General features: G+C 33.6%; 1 protein-coding gene and 1 pseudogene across 1 annotated transcript; both read right to left on the reverse strand.

The window, feature by feature from the left end:
* Positions 1-10340: 10340 nt before the first annotated feature.
* Positions 10341-10523, reverse strand: LOC148206019 (signal recognition particle RNA; annotated as a pseudogene).
* Positions 10524-17160: 6637 nt separating this feature from the next.
* On the reverse strand, positions 17161-18093 carry LOC148206020 (uncharacterized). Its single transcript, XM_088106243.1, has 2 exons — positions 17752-18093; positions 17161-17475 (listed from the first exon to the last, which is right to left on the reverse strand). The coding sequence occupies exons 1-2, from the start codon at positions 18091-18093 to the stop codon at positions 17161-17163; spliced, it is 657 nt and encodes a 218-aa protein (XP_087962369.1).
* Between the last annotated feature and the right edge of the window lie 245 nt (positions 18094-18338).

Genomic DNA, 18338 nt, shown 5'->3' on the forward strand with positions numbered 1-18338 from the left:
AAGAAAGTCGGCTTCATGCAGAAAGACTTCAACACCACCCACCGAACAATGCGTGAGTCATTAATTACGTTGAAAATATTGATTAAATACTTTATTTTGTATCAATTTAGTTGTAATTAATAATTTTGTTGTTGTAGGGGACAAGGGCATCTAATGTTGTTGAACGTGATGACCATGTTCAGTTTCAAGCCGACTCTATCCAACTATCACAAGATACCGAAATGGGTCATTTTGGATTTTTGTCGTTGTTGTCAGCTGTACATAACAATTTCGATAACAACATCAGTTAATAAATACAACTTCTTGACTGTTTTTTTGTGAATTTAATATGTTTTTGTAATTCATAATGGTCGTCAATGAAATCCAAGTGATGAATGTTTGGAATGCATATGAAGACACCAAAATTCACTATTGTAATCGATTACTAGTAAGTCATAATCGATTACACGATCCTGTTGATTACACAAAACTACCCACTACATCAGTACATATACAACGTCTATAAATTGCAATCGTGTATATAACCGTCCAATCACGTCCTTGCTAAAAAACGTTTACAAAACCTCACTTCTGCCACTGCAAAACCCTAAACACAATTAAATGGGTGATCGTGCAACCAAGAAACAAAAGGCATCTTCTTCCGTTGGTGGACGTCAACGCCGCCGCAGTCCAACCCCGTCACCATCCTCATCCCCTCCAACGCCTAACAATGATCTCTTCTCCTCGGATGAGCAACAGGAGAAATATGCCCAACATTTTCTCAATCGTGAAATATTGGAAAGTAAGTATCTAGAGTACGGTTACTTTGAAGGAAAAAACTTTCAATTCTATGACATATTGGCCGAAGCTGGGCTCACTGAATTTGTGTCTTTAAGAAGACATTACCACCCAGAATTAGTGAGAGTGTTCTACAACAACATGTCAATATCGGATACTGGGGTTATTCGAAGCGAGGTAAAAGGTATAAAAATTAGGGTGAGCCCTAATCTTTTTCAACAACTCACTAATCTCCCCCCTCATGGTGTTTGTTATGAAGGAAAACTTGTAGATGAGTGGAAAGAACAATACGATTCTGTTATTGCAAGGCAACTAGTCTGTAGAGATGATGCAGTCATACAATCCAAAATACTAGCGGGCCAAATGAAGGTTCAACCAAGGATACTTCATTACGTTCTCACTCGAGTATTAATTCCTCGTGCAACCAATATTGGTCAGGCATCTGAAGAGGATATTATGTTGCTATGGGCATTTTTAAATTCCATTCACATTAACTGGGGACATCTTATTAGATATAAGATGAAAAGAGCATTAAGGGAGAACGCCAAGTTGCCATATCCACATTTGATAACCATCTTCATGGAACACTTTCAAGTGCCTACTGACACTGATCCCATTTCAGAAGTGAAGTTCAAGCAAAAAATGGGTAGTGAAGTTGTAGCATCATTTGGTTATGTGCAAAATGATGATGGAGAATGGGTTCCCAAAGGCAACGCCCCCCATCCCCCCTTACAACAAGGTCAAGATCAACAAGGAGAAGATGATGAACAAGGCAGTTCATCTACAACACTAAATAATGTCATGAACCGCATAGAACAACTTCAGACCTTCGTTGGTACAAGATTTGATGCCTTTGAAACTCGATTTGATGCCTTTGAAACTCGATTTGGAAACATGGACATGGTCATCACTACAAGGTTTGATGCGTTGCAATCGCGCGTTGGGAACATTGAACAACAACTGCAACACTTGCAAAGTGGTTCTGAAAACAATCCTCAGACTTAGAATTGCTTGTTTAGGCTTTATTTTCTGCATTATAAAAAAACTATGTATCATAGTTCCTATTTTCATAATTTGAAGTCTTTAATTTAATGAAGTTCTTTACTGTTAAACTAGTTCCTCAATTTTCGTCATTTAATATGTAATGTTTAATTTATGATACACTAAATACAATTGCAGTTGTGAGTAAAACACCAACACCACTTACCAAATATTACCTCCCCATCCACTTAGAGGTGGACTTCTGCCTGAAATGAACTGCTTTTGACAATGGTCACCCATGTTACCCTGACTGACTACCTCAGTTGAAGTTTCCATACAAAACCTTGTTTTCTCTCGCGTAATCGTTTACCAGGACTGTGTAAACGATTACAGCAGGGTTTTTGGAGCAGTCTGATTCAGACCTTGCACAACTTGCTCCCTCCACTCAAAATGGGTTGTTCTCCACTACTTGGGGTCACATCACATGACCAAGCGCCATCTACCAACAGCCAAACACCAACATGTTCCCAAGACAAGTGCAAATGTGACTCAAACATACTGGTTTTGACAATGGTCACCCATGTTACCCTCACTGAGTACTTCAGTTGAAGTTTCTGTACAAAACCTTGTTTTCTCTCGCGTAATCGTTTACCAGGACTGTGTAAACGATTACAGCAGGGTTTTATGAGCAGTCTGATTCAGCCCTTGCACAACTTGGTCCCCCCACTCAAAAAGGGTTCTTCTCCACTACTTGGGGTCACATCACATGACCAAGCGCCATCTACCAACAGTCAAACACCAACATGTTCCCAAGACAAGTGCAAATGTGAGTCAAACATACTGGTTTAGACAATGGTCGCCCATGTTACCCTGACTGACTACTTCAGTTAAAGTTTCTGTACAAAACGTGATTTTCTCTCGCGTAATCGTTTACCAGGACTGTGTAAACGATTACAACAGGGTTTTTTCAGCAGTCTGATTCAGCCCTTCCATAACTTGGTCCCCCCACTGAAAATGGGTTCTTCCCCATTACTTGGGGTCACATCACATAACCAAGCACCATCTGCAAATAGTCAAACACCAACATCTTCCAAACACAAGTGCAAATGTGACTGAAACATACTGTTTTTGACAATGGTCACCCATGTTACCCTGACTGACTACTTCAGGTGAAGTTTTTGTACAAAACCTTGAATTAAAATGCGTAATCCTTTACCAGGAAGCTGTAAACGATTACCGCATAGTTTTTTCACACGACTAACTTAGACCTTGCCCAACTTTGTTCCCTCACTGAGAATGGGTTCTTCCCCACTGCTTGGGGTGACATCACATCACCTACTACCCTGTAAGACCACTCAAACACCAACATCTTACAAACACAGCTGCAACATATCCAACACAAAACTTCAGCAGATACTCAAATCCACAAACCCACAAATCATAATAACAATGCTATTGAAAAAAAAAATATGTGACCAAACCAAAAACTCAAATTTTATATTATTCAACTAAATCCGATACATTACACTTTGTTTTCTTAATCTATTTGCAATGATCAGTTACTTTCCATTAATCAACTCAATACACATATCACTCATTTTTTATTCTAAGCACTACGGTTCCAGTGTATGGAGTCCTAAGTGCTCTTCCCTTGTAACGCCTTCGTGATCCAACCCTAACATATGTCTTCAAAGGTTGTTGATTTGTGTCAATGTCAGTAAGGAATACAAAACCAGTGTTCATGGATGGTTCTGTACGAGGCACACTTTCTCCACCGTGATCTTTATTTTGTTGTCTTGCCTTCTCTTCAGCCAATTGTGCCTCCAAACCTGCAACCCTCCTTTTAAGTTCTTCAATTAGAAATTCTTGGTCCTCTAAGGCACGCATAAAAGTTTCTCTTCGATTTCTTTTTTGTATCTTATTTGGTCTTAGTTGGGCATCCTTTCTTGTTGGTGTTGGTCTGTATTCCTTCTTATCCTTGGTTGAAGCACCAACATAAACATCATCAACAACCTGAAATTTAACCATATATTTCAGACTACACAAGTTTTGTCAATATATCAAAACATAACAAAACTTCGGATAACAAACCACATACCAAACCTGTCTCCATACACCGTTTTACGAACTTGTCTCCAACACTTCTATTCATCCAATGCAATATTCGTGGAAATTTATCAATTGGACCTTCGGGTGGAACAAAATGCTCAAAAAACCATACCTAAGAAAAATAAATCATCTTAACTTGTAGTAAAAAACTAAAATCACAAAACAATAAACAAACAATTTACATTTTACATCAACAAGTAATAATTACCTTCAGCATGTAAACACAACCATCCACGTAAACGTTTGTTGTACCTTTGTCTTTCTTCAAGCCTTTTGAAGCTTTGCACAAACTACGTAACAAAAAACGATAAACTAGACTACCCCAACAATAACTACCCAAACCACTTAAGTTGTCAACAATATTAAACATTACGGGAAACACTTTTTCGATACGTTTTGGAAATAAAATCTCACATATCCCTACCAATAGGTAAAGGCTACAAAAATGAGAACAAGGGATCTTTTTCTTGTGTTTTCGCATTAGAATTTTGTATATCGAATTCAAATCCTTTGTTCCTTTACCTATGTATTTCACACATTGAATATTTCCCATTTTCTCCTTTAAGTTAATATTTTCACCATATGTACTCAATCCCAACCCTAAATAAAAATCATTTTCATTTATATTCAAAACTTTATTTCCAACAAAAAAAACCACTACTCGAGTCGTCCCACTTACCCAATAACTCACTCAATATATTTCTACCTAGTTTAACATTTACATTCACATCTAAAAACCACGCAAATGGAGTCTTCGCAATCAATGATCGATGCTCGTCTGTCAAGCGTTCGTTCAAAGTACATATATACTTTGTCAAAAAAGACTGACGAACGGTCAACTGCATCAACCAAAATAAAATAAGCAAAACTACTAAACCCAATAACCAAAACAAAACGATACGAACCCCAAACCTAAACCCAAACCAAAAAACCATGGAACGACAAACCAGTTACCTTCGTCGTCGGACAATGCTCACCGGACCTTGCCATTGCGCACTATAACATCTACGAAAAACACCATCTTTACAAAAATGGAGGGAGACATCACGACGCACAGAGAACCATCACAGAGAAAGCAAAATGAAGAGGCAGGGAAACGAGACCTTCATTTCCAATGAAACAGACAGAGGTATTTTGGGATTCTCACTTAAAACAAAACTTACGTACTTCCATTTCGACGGTTTTTAAAAAAAATTAATTTTAAATTAAACCAATAAACATGCGACACGTGACGTTGTCAAAAAAGTGTTCAAAATTCGTTGTTAGAATATTGCGATCCTTTTAAAAATGTGTAACTTAGGTATTAATCTTGATACTTAATGTTAAATATAATGTAATATTATTGATCAGTATATAATTGGTGTTCTGTAGAAAATAAAAGGAAAAGATGATGGGAGTGCTCGTGTCTTTGAGAAAGCAACACTTTCTTTTTCTCCTTCATTGCATGTAAATGCTGATAGCTTTTTCAGCATATTGGTCAGTGTTAAGAAATCCTTGAATACAAAATATGTCACCTGATGAAGTTTAAGTATTAGAAGAGGTGGTGAGATTAAATATCTTTGTTTGTGGTGCATTTCTTAACCCACGTTTTAACTTTGGGTATATTCAATAATTTTACTTCATGAAAATGCATGTTTTTAAAAATGAGACAATTGGATTGTTTCAATCCTTTTACAAGCAATATTTACAATATAAAGTCAAATCTTGTTCTCCTTTTAATGTTCAAAATGCATAGCTCTATCCATTTCATTATCAAATCAGTTTTAATTCGTCTGTCTGAATCTGCTTGAATTCCAAGTTTGGCAAATTTGTGCTATTTTGTTGCTTTCTGGCATATATGCGGTTGCACACGATCCTTTCTATAATACTGCAAGTAAAAGCTCTTGCTAAAGGTATTTCACTCCAAACTAGCTTAGGACCTCCATTCATTATGATATGCAAATTGACTAGACTAAGGCCCCAGCAGTTACACTTTCATTGTGTGGTTGCGCCAGAACCTTATTCCATTGCCCATCAAGACAGGCACATAACAGTTTTGCATATTAAACCTAGTGGGAATCCAACCTCTAACCTCTCACTGGTAATAACTCTAGTGATCCAATTTTAGCCACTATATGCCTTGTATACTACTACAGTGCAACAATGATTGTGTTGGTGTACTTATAATGTCCTACTTCCCTACCTAATTCAACCTTACTGACCAACCTGTTTGAGTAGATAGAGTGCAGGCAGACCTATACCTGAATAGGTTAATAGCATATAGATTTTATGCATGTGATTGGGCTAAAGTACTAGTTAGAGTAAGTGATTTTGCATTTGGATATTTATTTATGGACCAAGCCTAGACTTTTATTTGAGCAGCAGTGAAAACTTCCTTCGGGTCAAACACTAGATTCCCAAAAATGTTATTGTTCCTATGAGTTCAAATATTCCCATCAGTCCAACTGATAGAAGTGATTCCTAACTTGGTTATGGTGAGTAGTACTCACTCCAATCCAGTCATCATACATAGTCCAAAATTTTTTAGCAGTCCTACATGTAAAAAATAGGTGTCTTACTCACTTCTACACAAGACACGTTCTTTATTTACAATATCCAGTCCTTTTTTAATAAGGATGTTGCATGTTGCTACTCACCTATCGTTTTCATAATCAAATTAAAGAGTATATGTGGAATGCAAGACTAATCATCTAACAAAGGAGTAAAATTCTAATGTAGGAGTAGATTGTCCAATGTAAAGTTCAAAAACCAAAAATCGTCTCCCAACAAATTCAATTGCAATCTTTTTAAACCATACTGCAAAGGTTTTTGTGGACATAGTAAAATAAAAAATCATAAAAAATAGTAAAGTAAAAAAGAAGGGTTTTGTTGACATAGATGATGCTTAAAAGAGTAAAACAATTAAAAAGCTGATTGATTCTTCAATTCATTTATAGTTAAATTCTTCATCAGTTTATCATGCAATTATCATTCATCCAAATTCTAAACAAAATCAAATTAATCAAACAATCATCAATCAATTCATGGAGTATCTCTCATGTCTGAAAGCGTCTACGTTTAAGATTTATATTGTTTTCCCTCTTGAATTAAGAAAATAAGAGATTGTTAGAATCAAATAAATTGTAGCTTTCAGTGATTTGGAGTATATTTTTGAAGTACTGTCAGGCACTTAAAAGGAATGTCGTGTTGTGTTCTTATGTGATCATGATGGTTGTGAAATTGTATTAATGGTTGAGTGCTTTAATAATGCATGACTTATGAGTCAAGTAGTTATACAATGTTAAAATGGTGTATGAAGAGTGTATCTAGTTATTGAGTCAATTTCCATGTTGATTTTATTTGTTAGCCAATTTGTTATGGGTGGTTGCCAAGCTGCCTCTTGAGATTACCGAATTGTTGGGTTGTGTTTGCCTTTGTGTATTATTGTGATTTCTAAATTCGGAACTTAGTGGGTGAGATGTTGTGACTAATTGCATTGATAATTATTTTGAATTAGTAAATGTTATGATGTTGTGATAATTGTAAAGTGTGGTGATTGTTATGTCTTCTTGTCGTACTCCATTAATTTGGGGTTATTCCTTTTTTTTTGTAAGATGGTAGAATGATGGATCTCTTAGTCTTTAAGAGGTGGTAGAAGAGACTTAGATTCAAGTGGATAGAAACGAATGGATGTCTCGCTTGTAATGTTCCAGCTCGTGTTAAGTATAGTTCCCTATGTAAGTAGCATCATAGTTTTACTCATAAGTCCTTGAGGAGAAGGGGAGACATGTCCGAAACTGTAGTACAGGACGACTCGAATTGTCCTGTTTTTATGGGACAGGTATGAAAGATGACGTACGATTGTAGAGATTATTGGTCTTGACATGGGTTGTGTAAGATGACACATTTGTGTAGCTATTATGGGTATATAGGCATGATTCATTTTAAGAGAAAACATGATTTCGAATTGGATTGATCATTATTAAAGTGATAAATTTATAGTAGTGTTGCGATTATTGGTTAAACATGTGTTAAGATTATTTTGATGTTATTATGTTAATTTATCCTTGTTTGTTTGTGTTTATGTGATGATAATATAATTCATGGTTATACATGATGATATATATGTTCCAACTACGTAAAAGCACTATGGGGATTTTCGAGTTATCTTAAGATGATTTGAATTTTTATTACAATAAAATGGTTTATTGTTTTGGAAATTTTTGATTACTTTAAATAAATTATGACTTTTATTAAAGTTATTGTTATTTAAATGGTTTTTAAATTTTAATTTTCGTATCTAAAATTATTTATACCTTATCCGTGGCATCTGAGATTAGGTGTCACAAATGTTGCCCAAATTAAGTGTCATTCACTTGCTATTAGCAACTCTTCCTAGACTAGTTCTCTTTTCTAAACTACTATGACTTCATCCTATCCAAACTTCTATAACTTCACTATTCCATAAAGTCATTCATCTTCACACATTTGATCGAGGAGCCAGGAAGAAGTCCACCATTAAAGAATTCAACTATATATATGAATAACCTATATGTTTTTACATAATTATTTTATTTTTATGTCTTTTACGACAAAATCTTGTTTTTGTTATTTTTAATTTTTCGTTTTTTTTTTCAAACGTTTATAAATGAATTGAGATTCCTGTAACAATTTGAGTTGACTAACTTTATCTATGATTATATCTTTAATAGAACATATAATCCCTAACTAGATATTGAACAATGTAATCAAATATTAGACTATCTACTTTAGAGATAAATGAGCTCTTTATTAGATAATCTTATTGTACTTAAATAGTAAAAATTAAAAAGATTAAATAATTTTTGGTCAATGGATCTAACAAATCAAGATTTTCTTGCTGTATGTTTTGGTGAGATTTCACTATAAAATTATGAAAAGTCTTGGTTTGTAACTACAATTAGTTACCCTAATATACAACAACTAATAGAAGCTATAATTGGAGATGCCTAGAATAAAGTGGTCACTCGTGTTTTTGGAGTTTCGGCAAGAATCTCGATTCCATAATTGCAATTTTAATTAATTTTTTTTATTGTTCTTCATGGTCTCATATGTCCCTTTCTTGAATCCTTTTCTTCAATGGTGGTGCTGTGCAAACATTTTTTCATATTCTCCAAAGGTGTGTTATACACCATGGCCAAAATGGTGACACCAAAGTTGTTTCATGTCATTTCTCTCTCTCGTACCAATAAATCAACCAAATAATTTAACAAACAATAATTCAAACTTCTATAATCATATAATAATAACAATGCTGGAAAGTTAAAATGATAGAATATTTCAATTCCAGTTTGTCAGTGTCCATGTACTTAATTTCCAGTTGGGTCAACTTCTTGAACCTTCCAGCACCTTTTGATGTTCCCATTTTTAACACAAACATGAATTAATGTCTCAAGAAACCACATTATAACCATAGAGCAGAACAATGAGCATTGGTTATATCAATATGACTCAGAACAGGCTCTGGTTTCTGACGCATGATGTAAGCCATTAGCTGTGTTTGGAGTTCAGAAAACACTCGATGCATGTTTGCTAAATTTGTTTATAGGAACCATTTGAAAGTTATCTTTTTGTCCTTTTAATTATGAAACTTTTTCACTATATAAATTTTAACAGAAAGAATATGATTTGAGGAATTTAAACACCATGATCTATATTTTATTCATAGAAATAATCTACACGTATTCAAGATTTTATTGCATACTAATCTGGTTCGGTAAAAGGATAAATAAAATCTAATTAAAATTATTTATATCAAGAATTAAACTGAAATATTGTCTTCTAATACCTTTTTTTAGTTATTATAAAATAGTATCTGCTCTTGGAGACTAGTATTCTAAAGGTTTAACTAAGTTTTTAAAAAAATTATAAATTTAAATTTTTATAATGAAGTTTTTATTAAAATCTTTTTCTGTTAAGTTGTTGAGAAATTTTTTTTACTTTTAAGCATTCTATCGTTTGATTTTAATTTATGAGTGATTTTCCTTCACCTCACCTATTTCATTCTACATTTTTAATTTTTATTTAATTTTCATCTCTGTCAACGTCGACTGCCGCACTATGCTGGTTGCCGCATTTCAAACGTTGATTGAATGTCACATTTCAAATTGTCGTTCTTTTTATTTTTATTTTTGTTGGTCATCAATATGTGTTGTTGGTGGTGGCGATGCTTATGCAGTGTTCCCAAATATGCACCACTTTATATGTTGTTAGTTCCCTCTTGCGGGTTGTGATATTATAATAATATAAAGCAATGTTTTGGGTGAAGGTGCTAGAGCAAAAATGTATATGTATAGAGTGGAATTATGTTGCTTGTATTGAAACTTTAACTATCTTTCGACACTCATTTTACATTAAAACAATGATTTAAAGTTACCCGCTAGGTTTATGATGTTGGACAACTTAATATAAAAAAAAATGTTTTTCAAGAGCAAGACTCACCAAGCTCATTAGAGACTAGAGGTGCAACAACTTGTTATTCTTCCACTGTCAAGAATTAGAGGTTGTCGTTGCTATGTGAAACCAGTCTCACGCGGTGCCCTCTTGTTTAGGAACCAGAAAACCCATGCCTTCGCAAAGGACCTATGGCTCAACTCTTGGCTTGGAGTGGGCAAGCCAACAAGTTGCAACTTCCAAGTGCGGCAAACACTCAACCGTAATTCCAAGTGCGGCAAGCTCTCCACCGCGCTTCCAACGTTGGCAGCATCTCAAACGCCAAGTGCGTCAAGCTCTTCGCCTTACTTCCAACACCGACAACCACTCAAGAACAAATCATGAACAACAGGAAACATTCAACCAAAGCACATTACACATCCAACCACACAATCATACCATTTTCATACACATCACAATTTGCGGAGGGAGAAGGAGAAAACTGAAAATGAAGCGCAACAAAGAACTCTGAATGGAAATGAGAGAGGAGCACAGGAGTTGTAGAATTTTTGGGTCTTTTAATGGATGCATGTGGTCAAAGATTCTTGTGTACTTTGAAATTCTAACAAGGACAAACATGAAAATTTCAAAAAAGTTTTAAGTACAAAAAAAGATAAAAGTGAAGTGCAGAAAGAAGCACTCTTAATTCATTAATCAACTTGTTTTTCTCTATTTTTAATCTTCTTTAATCTTATCGTTAACTCGCTCTTATACAATGAAACAATAAGTTGAGCGACGAGTTCAAACATACTAAAGAGAAAAAAAAAAGAATTTATTTGTGAATCGAAAATGAGAAGATATAGAAATAATCATCATATCATCTATAGATAATATAAATTAATCTGACAAAGTATTTATACAAAAATTTAAAAAAAAATATTTTGAACATTAGAATTTTCTAATAGAAGTTGAATTAAAAATGTTAAACTTTATCATATATTTAAAACGAAATTAAACCTATTTTAAATAAAAAAATAAAATTTCAAAAAAAAAGTTTATTTCTTTTTATGAATAGAAATAAAACAATAATAATAATTCTTTTACAAATTTTGTTGAATCGCAAAATGAAAGAAAAAAATAAAACTGGAAAAGTTTAAGAAAAGAAAAATTTATCCGTTTAATATTACTACATTAATTAACATCTCCCTTTAATATTAAATGTTGTAGTACTATATTATGCATTGCATCTTGTGCTTCTCGTTAATATCTCCGCTATATAGTTTTCATTTTACTCATCATATAATTTACTCAAAGATTTAGTTAAGAAAAAGAATAAGCCATCAAAAGATGAGCAGCATGGTACTTCATCGTATAATCATGTGTTAACAAATTTAAAAATTCAAATTATTTGACCAGTATTGTAAATACAAACACGTTATCTCTATAAGGTGTTAAAGTTTTTTTTATAATAATTAAAAATTAATATAATTATTATTTTTTTTGTAATGAATAATAATCACCAAAATATAAAGAATAAAACTATAATAAAATATATAAAAAATAATTGCAAAAATAATATATTTTTATTAATTATTATAATTATAGAAAAAAAACACTTTTGTTTAAGTAAAACATTAACCATCTCACTTGAGCTGTACTTTTGTTATTTAAGATAAATGAAAAAAAGATAATATCCTCTTTAAATTTTTCTCACTTTATTTTAAGCATTTATCATTTTATTATTTTTAACAAACTTGATTGACAATCAATTATTGAAAATAACATACTTTGAGCATCCATAACACACATCATGCATTATCTCACTTTTAGGATACATATACATTTTCTTTACAATGTATAAAATGTTCAAAACAACATTAATACACAACACACTTGGATATTGCCTACTAAAGTCAAATGTTACCCACCAAATATTAAATGCTACTTAGGTTAACTGTCGCTTGTCGAAGGCTAAGTACTACCTATCAAAGGTTAATAGTTGCCTATCGAAAGTTGAGGGTTTCCTACCAAAGGTCAAGAGTTGTCTGCCAAGTATTGAGATATAACTATCAAAGAATGTGTTGCATGCCAAATGTTGTGTGCTTCCTACCAAAGATTAAGTGTTTCTTGTTATGGATGTGTGCCTCTTGCCGAGGGATACATGCCTTATATTGTTATCGTCTGCCACTTACCAAAAATAATCATGAACCACCTACTAAGTGGTATGGCCGATATGTGTCAGCCTACCACATGAAGTACCTGAAAAACACTATAAGGGGGATTAAATAGTGTTACTGGAAAACTTTTTCGCAATAGTTATGATATAGCACTTCCATCGAGGATCAAAGGTTTTACATAAATGGTTAAACACTCGACTTTGAAATCAGTTCAAACAATAAATATGTTTCAAGTGCATTTTAGCTGATAAGGAGTGTTTGTTGTAATGTTTCAATAAAACTTCCTTTTTAACAAAAAGACATTTAATGTAAGAAGTTTTTATATCAAAATAAAGTGCAACTGTAGGATTGTAAGAGAAGCGCTTAAAGATAATAAAGCAATAAGCACACAATTGTTTTTATACTAGTTCGCTTCACCTAAGCTACATACACTCTCCTCTAACACCGTAGAGGGTTCCACTATAATCTTCAACAAGATTACAACTAAGTATTCTCACTACTCATGGTATCCTTAGACGCTTCTGGTATCCTTCAGATACACTATATAGTTGAGTTTCACCCACTCCTAGTTGCGCAGTATTCTTCACCATTCCTGGTATCCCTAGACGCTCTTGGTATCCTTCAAATACATTGTTTGGTTGAGTTTCACCCACTCTTGATTTCCACTAGACGATCCTAGTATCAACTTGATACGCTGCCTAGTAATCCTTCAATTAAACCGAGTTTTGAATTCTCTTCAAAATATGCAATCAATTAGATTTCTTACAAGTCTTTAGATGAATACTCTCGTAGAGAGAATATGAGTTCAATACAATTCAATCTAATAGACTCGTTGAGTCTTTTTTCTTTCTTCTTTCTTATTACAATAGTAAGCTTGTATATCAATGAAGCTTGAGATTATTTCTAATCATGAGCTTTTTCTTTTCTCAGATATTCTCTTTTTAAGTTTTTGTGCTTTTTTAAGTTTTTCTCTAGACGATGTTTGCTTATGCTCTTTCATTTTGTATGCTATTCTTTTGAATATTTCTTTAACTCATCTTCTAATTAAAGGCTTCTAAAAAATATATTCATTAGATAGAGCTTTGGCCTTGAGTCTTGAGTCTTCTAAGTTTGTCGTATGTGTTGATAGGAGGAGCACTGTGATAGCCGAACCCAATCCCTGTCGTATTGCTTTTTGATGATGACAACACATTGTTATTAAAAACACATGTGTATGTACTATGTTATATGTGTTTATGCTTATTGTGGAATGTGTACATATTGTGATTGTCACATTTGACATATTGTGTTGATAGATGCACTAGTTCAAAAACATATTCACTTTTTTTCATAATTTGAGAAACAAATGCCATTTTCCAGGATCAGTCGATTTAACGAAAATAATAATCGACTAGTTTTTCAAATATTTTATGAAAACCAGCTCTGGTGCCAATTGTAAAAATGGAATGGCTTAATTTCTCACACCAAGAGGGGGGTGAATTAGTGAAGTATAAAATTTAAAACTTTCAAAATCTTTTTCACCAAAAGAGATGCCTTTATACTTTTCTTGAAACACAAGTTAAAAGATTTTCAATGCAACAAAAATTTAATCGAATGCGTGTAAAGTATAATCGATTGAATGTAACAGAGTAGGGATAAGAAAGATCAAACGTTGAGTTTTTATACTGGTTCGACCAAGCCTACATTTAGTGTCCTTCCAACCACAGGAAGCTAATGCACTATAATGATCAAGGTTTTTACAACAAGGTTTTTATAGAGACCTCACGTCAAAAATATAAAACACCTCTCTAACCCTCTAATCAAAATATAGGTAATACACAAACAGACTAGCAGCAAGAATCCCCTCTCCTGAAGTCCAACCCCTTTTAGGCACCCTCAAATTCAAGAACGCAACACGTCCTTCTTCTTGTAATCACAATAGGGAACTCAACCCAATCTTCAGCAGATTGTAGAACCTGATCTTGCAGTAGACACCCAAATGTGCAGATAAATCAGACTTTGAAAACTTAGCAATTCTTGCTCTTCAAGAAATCACAATTAGTTGATCACCATGGTCAAAGTAATTTCTTGAAGCTTTTTCTCTTTCTGTAAACTTTTCACTTTTCTGCAAAAGAATATGAAAATGTTAGAATCACAAAAGTCTATACAGAAATCAAATTCGCGTCAATATATAGATGGACTCGTATTAGACGCAACATAATCGACTTTGCTACTAATGCATTCAAATACACCAATTCAGTTATAACAGATAGTATCACTCAAAGCAATTGATTGAATTCACAATTAATGCAGTCAAATAACATTTAATGCTTGGTCAACACATTTAAATATATAGCCATTGTGACAGTTATATCAAGCATTAACAGATTTCAAAACAGTAACAAACTTAATTGAAAATACATATCGCATGCAATCGATAAAACAACAATGTTATGCAATGTTTTGAAAACTTTTCTCTTTGAAAAAATCTCAGAGCACACTTGAAAAAGTTTGTGCAAATACACGAGTTTTAATCGATTCACCCCATTATGTAATCGATTTCAAACTATTGTTTTGCCACACATTTAAAGATCAATATTAGTGCTTGTGGTTTTTCCATCCAAAAACATGTGTCATGCATTCATGTATAAAATCACATATATAACACAATGAAATGCAATGAACAACACAACAACAACACAATCATGTTCTCATATACGCATATAACATGTAAGCTTAGAACATGTAACACATAAAACACATGTGTTATTAATTATGTGTTGTCATCATCAAAAATTCAAATATTACTAATATTGTGGGTTTAGCTAAACCAGTGCTCCCCCTATCAACAATGTCAACAATTTCCTCCTTTTTTTATGATGCACAACCATAATTAATAATCAACCATGTTGCACAACTCAATACAGATTATCAATCAATTACCAACCAACATAATTCTCCCCCTTTGGGCATCAGCAAAAAAGGTAAGCATAATGGTATTAATATACAGATAATCAAGCATATAGAGATGCATCAGATAATCATAAAACAAGTAATGATGCTCCCTTTGTCAAAGATATTCACATGAAATTAAGATATCTCCCCCTTAAATGAAGACATGTGAAATATATCAGTGATATGCAATACTCTCCCTGTCATTATGCATATTTCAATCTCAAAATACATATGCACAATGCAGTAATGAGAATATGTCAGAGCATTTATCAACATGTAATAACATTGTATCAGATCAGATATATCACAGTAATAACATAGTGATACTGATTCAATCAAAGAACACATTTTAATCTCTTATTATCTCAGATATTTTATGCAGGAGATAAGCATAGAGATATAAGAATACAAGATCTAAAGATATAAGATATTGCAGTTTTGGAATCTTTAAACTCCTATTGATGTTTAATCGATTTGATCTTAGTCAGATTCGATTTCTTGTTGTAGCATATTCCAAATTATCTAGTTCCATCCAATCAGCAAGTGATATTCCTGCAAAACTTTTCTAAGTCTTTCCAAATCAAGCATTTTAGAATCAATGTTATACAGGAATTAGTTTGTGAGTATGCAAATGTATGAAAGTAACAGTAATCAATAATTCATTCGCATACAAGCACAATGTAATCGATTTAATCTATTTTATACTACTGTCATCCAAAATTCTCAGTTCATTTCGAATGGTATAAAATCTCTCTTTGTTGAAAGGCTTTGTAAAAATATTTGCCCATTGATGTAAGGTATCTACATATTCGACCTTAATTTCACCCTTGAGAATGTTGTCTCGTATGAAATGATGCCTTATTTCAATATGCTTAGTTTTAGAGTGAAGAACAAGATTTTTTTGTCAAATTAATTACACTGGTATTATCACACTTTAAGGGAATATGATCTAATGATATGCCATAGTCCTCTGGTTGACTCTTAATCCAAAGAGATTGAGCACAAGAGCTTCCAGCTACTATGTACTCAGCTTTTGTGGTAGATAAAGTCACACAAGCTTGTTTCTTTGAATGCCAAGAAACTAGACAACATCTTAGCTTGACTCTTAAGCCACTAGTGCTCTTTTTATCTAGTTTACAACCGCCAAAGTCAAAATCACTATATTCCTCAAGAAAAATGTTCGAACCATTTGGATACCACAAACCAAGATTCTTGGTTCCTTTCAAGTATTTCAAAATTCTTTTAACAGTAGTAAGATGTGATTCTTTTGGCTGAGACTGAAATCTAGCACAGAGACAAACACTATGCATGATATATAGTCTACTAGCAGTTAAGTACAGTAGGGATCCGATCATACCTCTATACATTTTCTGGTCGACAACTTTTCCTGCTTCATCAATGTCAAGATAGCAGTTCGTTGCCATAAGTGTTGCAGCCTCTTTGCATTCCAGCATTTTTGTATTTCTTTAACAGGTCATTGCAGTACTTTGATTGATGTATAAAAATGCCATTCTCAGTGTGCTTAACTTGAAGTCCCAAAAAGTATGTGAATTCTCCCATCATGGACATCTCGAACTCCTCCTGCATAGTCTTAGAAAATTCCTTGCATAAATTAGGATTAATTGAGCCAAAAATAATATCATCAACATAGATTTGCACACAACTTATGCTTTTTGGAATTCTTAATGAAGAGAGTAGAATCCACTTTACCTCTAGTGAATCCTTTCTTTATTAGGAATTCACTTAAACGTTCATACCATGACCTTAGTGCCTGTTTCAATCCATATAGAGCCTATTTTAGTTTGAAAACATAATCTGGATGCTCATAATCTTGGAATCCTAGTGTTTGTTCCACATAGACTTCTTCCTTAATATGCCCTTTCAAGAACGCGCTCTTGACATCCATTTGGTACAGCTTAAACTTCATCACAGATGCAACAACGAGTAGAATTCTTATTGCCTCTAGTCTGGCTACTGGTGCATAAGTCTCATCATAATCGATTCCTTCTTCTTGGTTGTAGCCTTTAGTAACCAACATTGCCTTGTTCTTTATGATTTCGTCCGAATCATCCATCTTGTTCCGGTAGACCCATTTAGTGCCAATAACCTGTAAATTTTTAGTTCTTGGAACAAGCTCCCATACATTTTTTCTCTTAAACTAATTTAGTTCCTCTTGTATGGCCATCATCCAATTCTCATCAACAATAGCAGCTTCAATATTTTTAGGTTCAGTTTTAGAACCATATGCTACATTTATGCATAATTGATTAAGTTGACGCCTGGTGGAAACTCATCTCGTGATATCACTAATGGTGTTGCTTGTTGAGACATTTCTTGGTGTTTTACACTCCTTAATCGATTCAGCTCTAGAAGGATCGATTACATTTTCAGAATCTTCTTCCCTTAAACCTTCTTCATCTTCTTTTTCCTGTCCAGCAGAATCATCTGCATCTATTGTCTTTCTAGGATGAACAGGATTAGTGATAACATCAATATGCCCATCAAAGACAGCATGGACAAATTCTTCAACACACATTCTTCTTTTATTATAGACACGATAAGCTTTACTTGTGAGAGAATAACCAATAAAGACAGCCTCATCGGCTTTAGAATCGAACTTACCAAGACTTTCCTTACCATTGTTTAGAACAAAAAGTTTGCATCCAAAGACCCGCAGATGTGAGATGTTTAGCTTTCTTCCTTTGAACAATTCATAAGGAGTCATCTTCAGCATTGATCTTATTATAGTTCTGTGTAGTACATAACATCATGTGCTCACTGCATTTGCCCATAAGTATTTTGACAAGCCCCTCTCATTCAGCATGGTTCTTGCAAGTTCTTCTAGTGCTCTATTTTTTCTTTCCACTACTCCATTTTGTTGTGGTGTTCTAGGAGTAGAAAAGTTGTGAGTAATTCCCATCTCTGCACAATATTCATCAAATGCTTTATTCTGAAATTCTTTCCCATGAT

This window comes from Vigna umbellata, chromosome 1, assembly GCF_029865625.1.
Source record: "Vigna umbellata cultivar VRB3 chromosome 1, Vumbellata_1.0, whole genome shotgun sequence".
Classification (NCBI taxonomy): Eukaryota; Viridiplantae; Streptophyta; class Magnoliopsida; order Fabales; family Fabaceae; genus Vigna; species Vigna umbellata.

Coding starts and splice junctions, on each gene's coding strand:
- LOC148206020 (XM_088106243.1), bottom strand. CDS start 18,093: ATGACTCCTTATGAATTGTTCAAAGGAAGAAAGCTAAACATCTCACAT. Junction 17,476..17,751: donor GGGAAGAAGATTCTGAAAAT/GTAATCGATCCT, acceptor AAAAATTTACAG/GTTATTGGCACTAAATGGGT.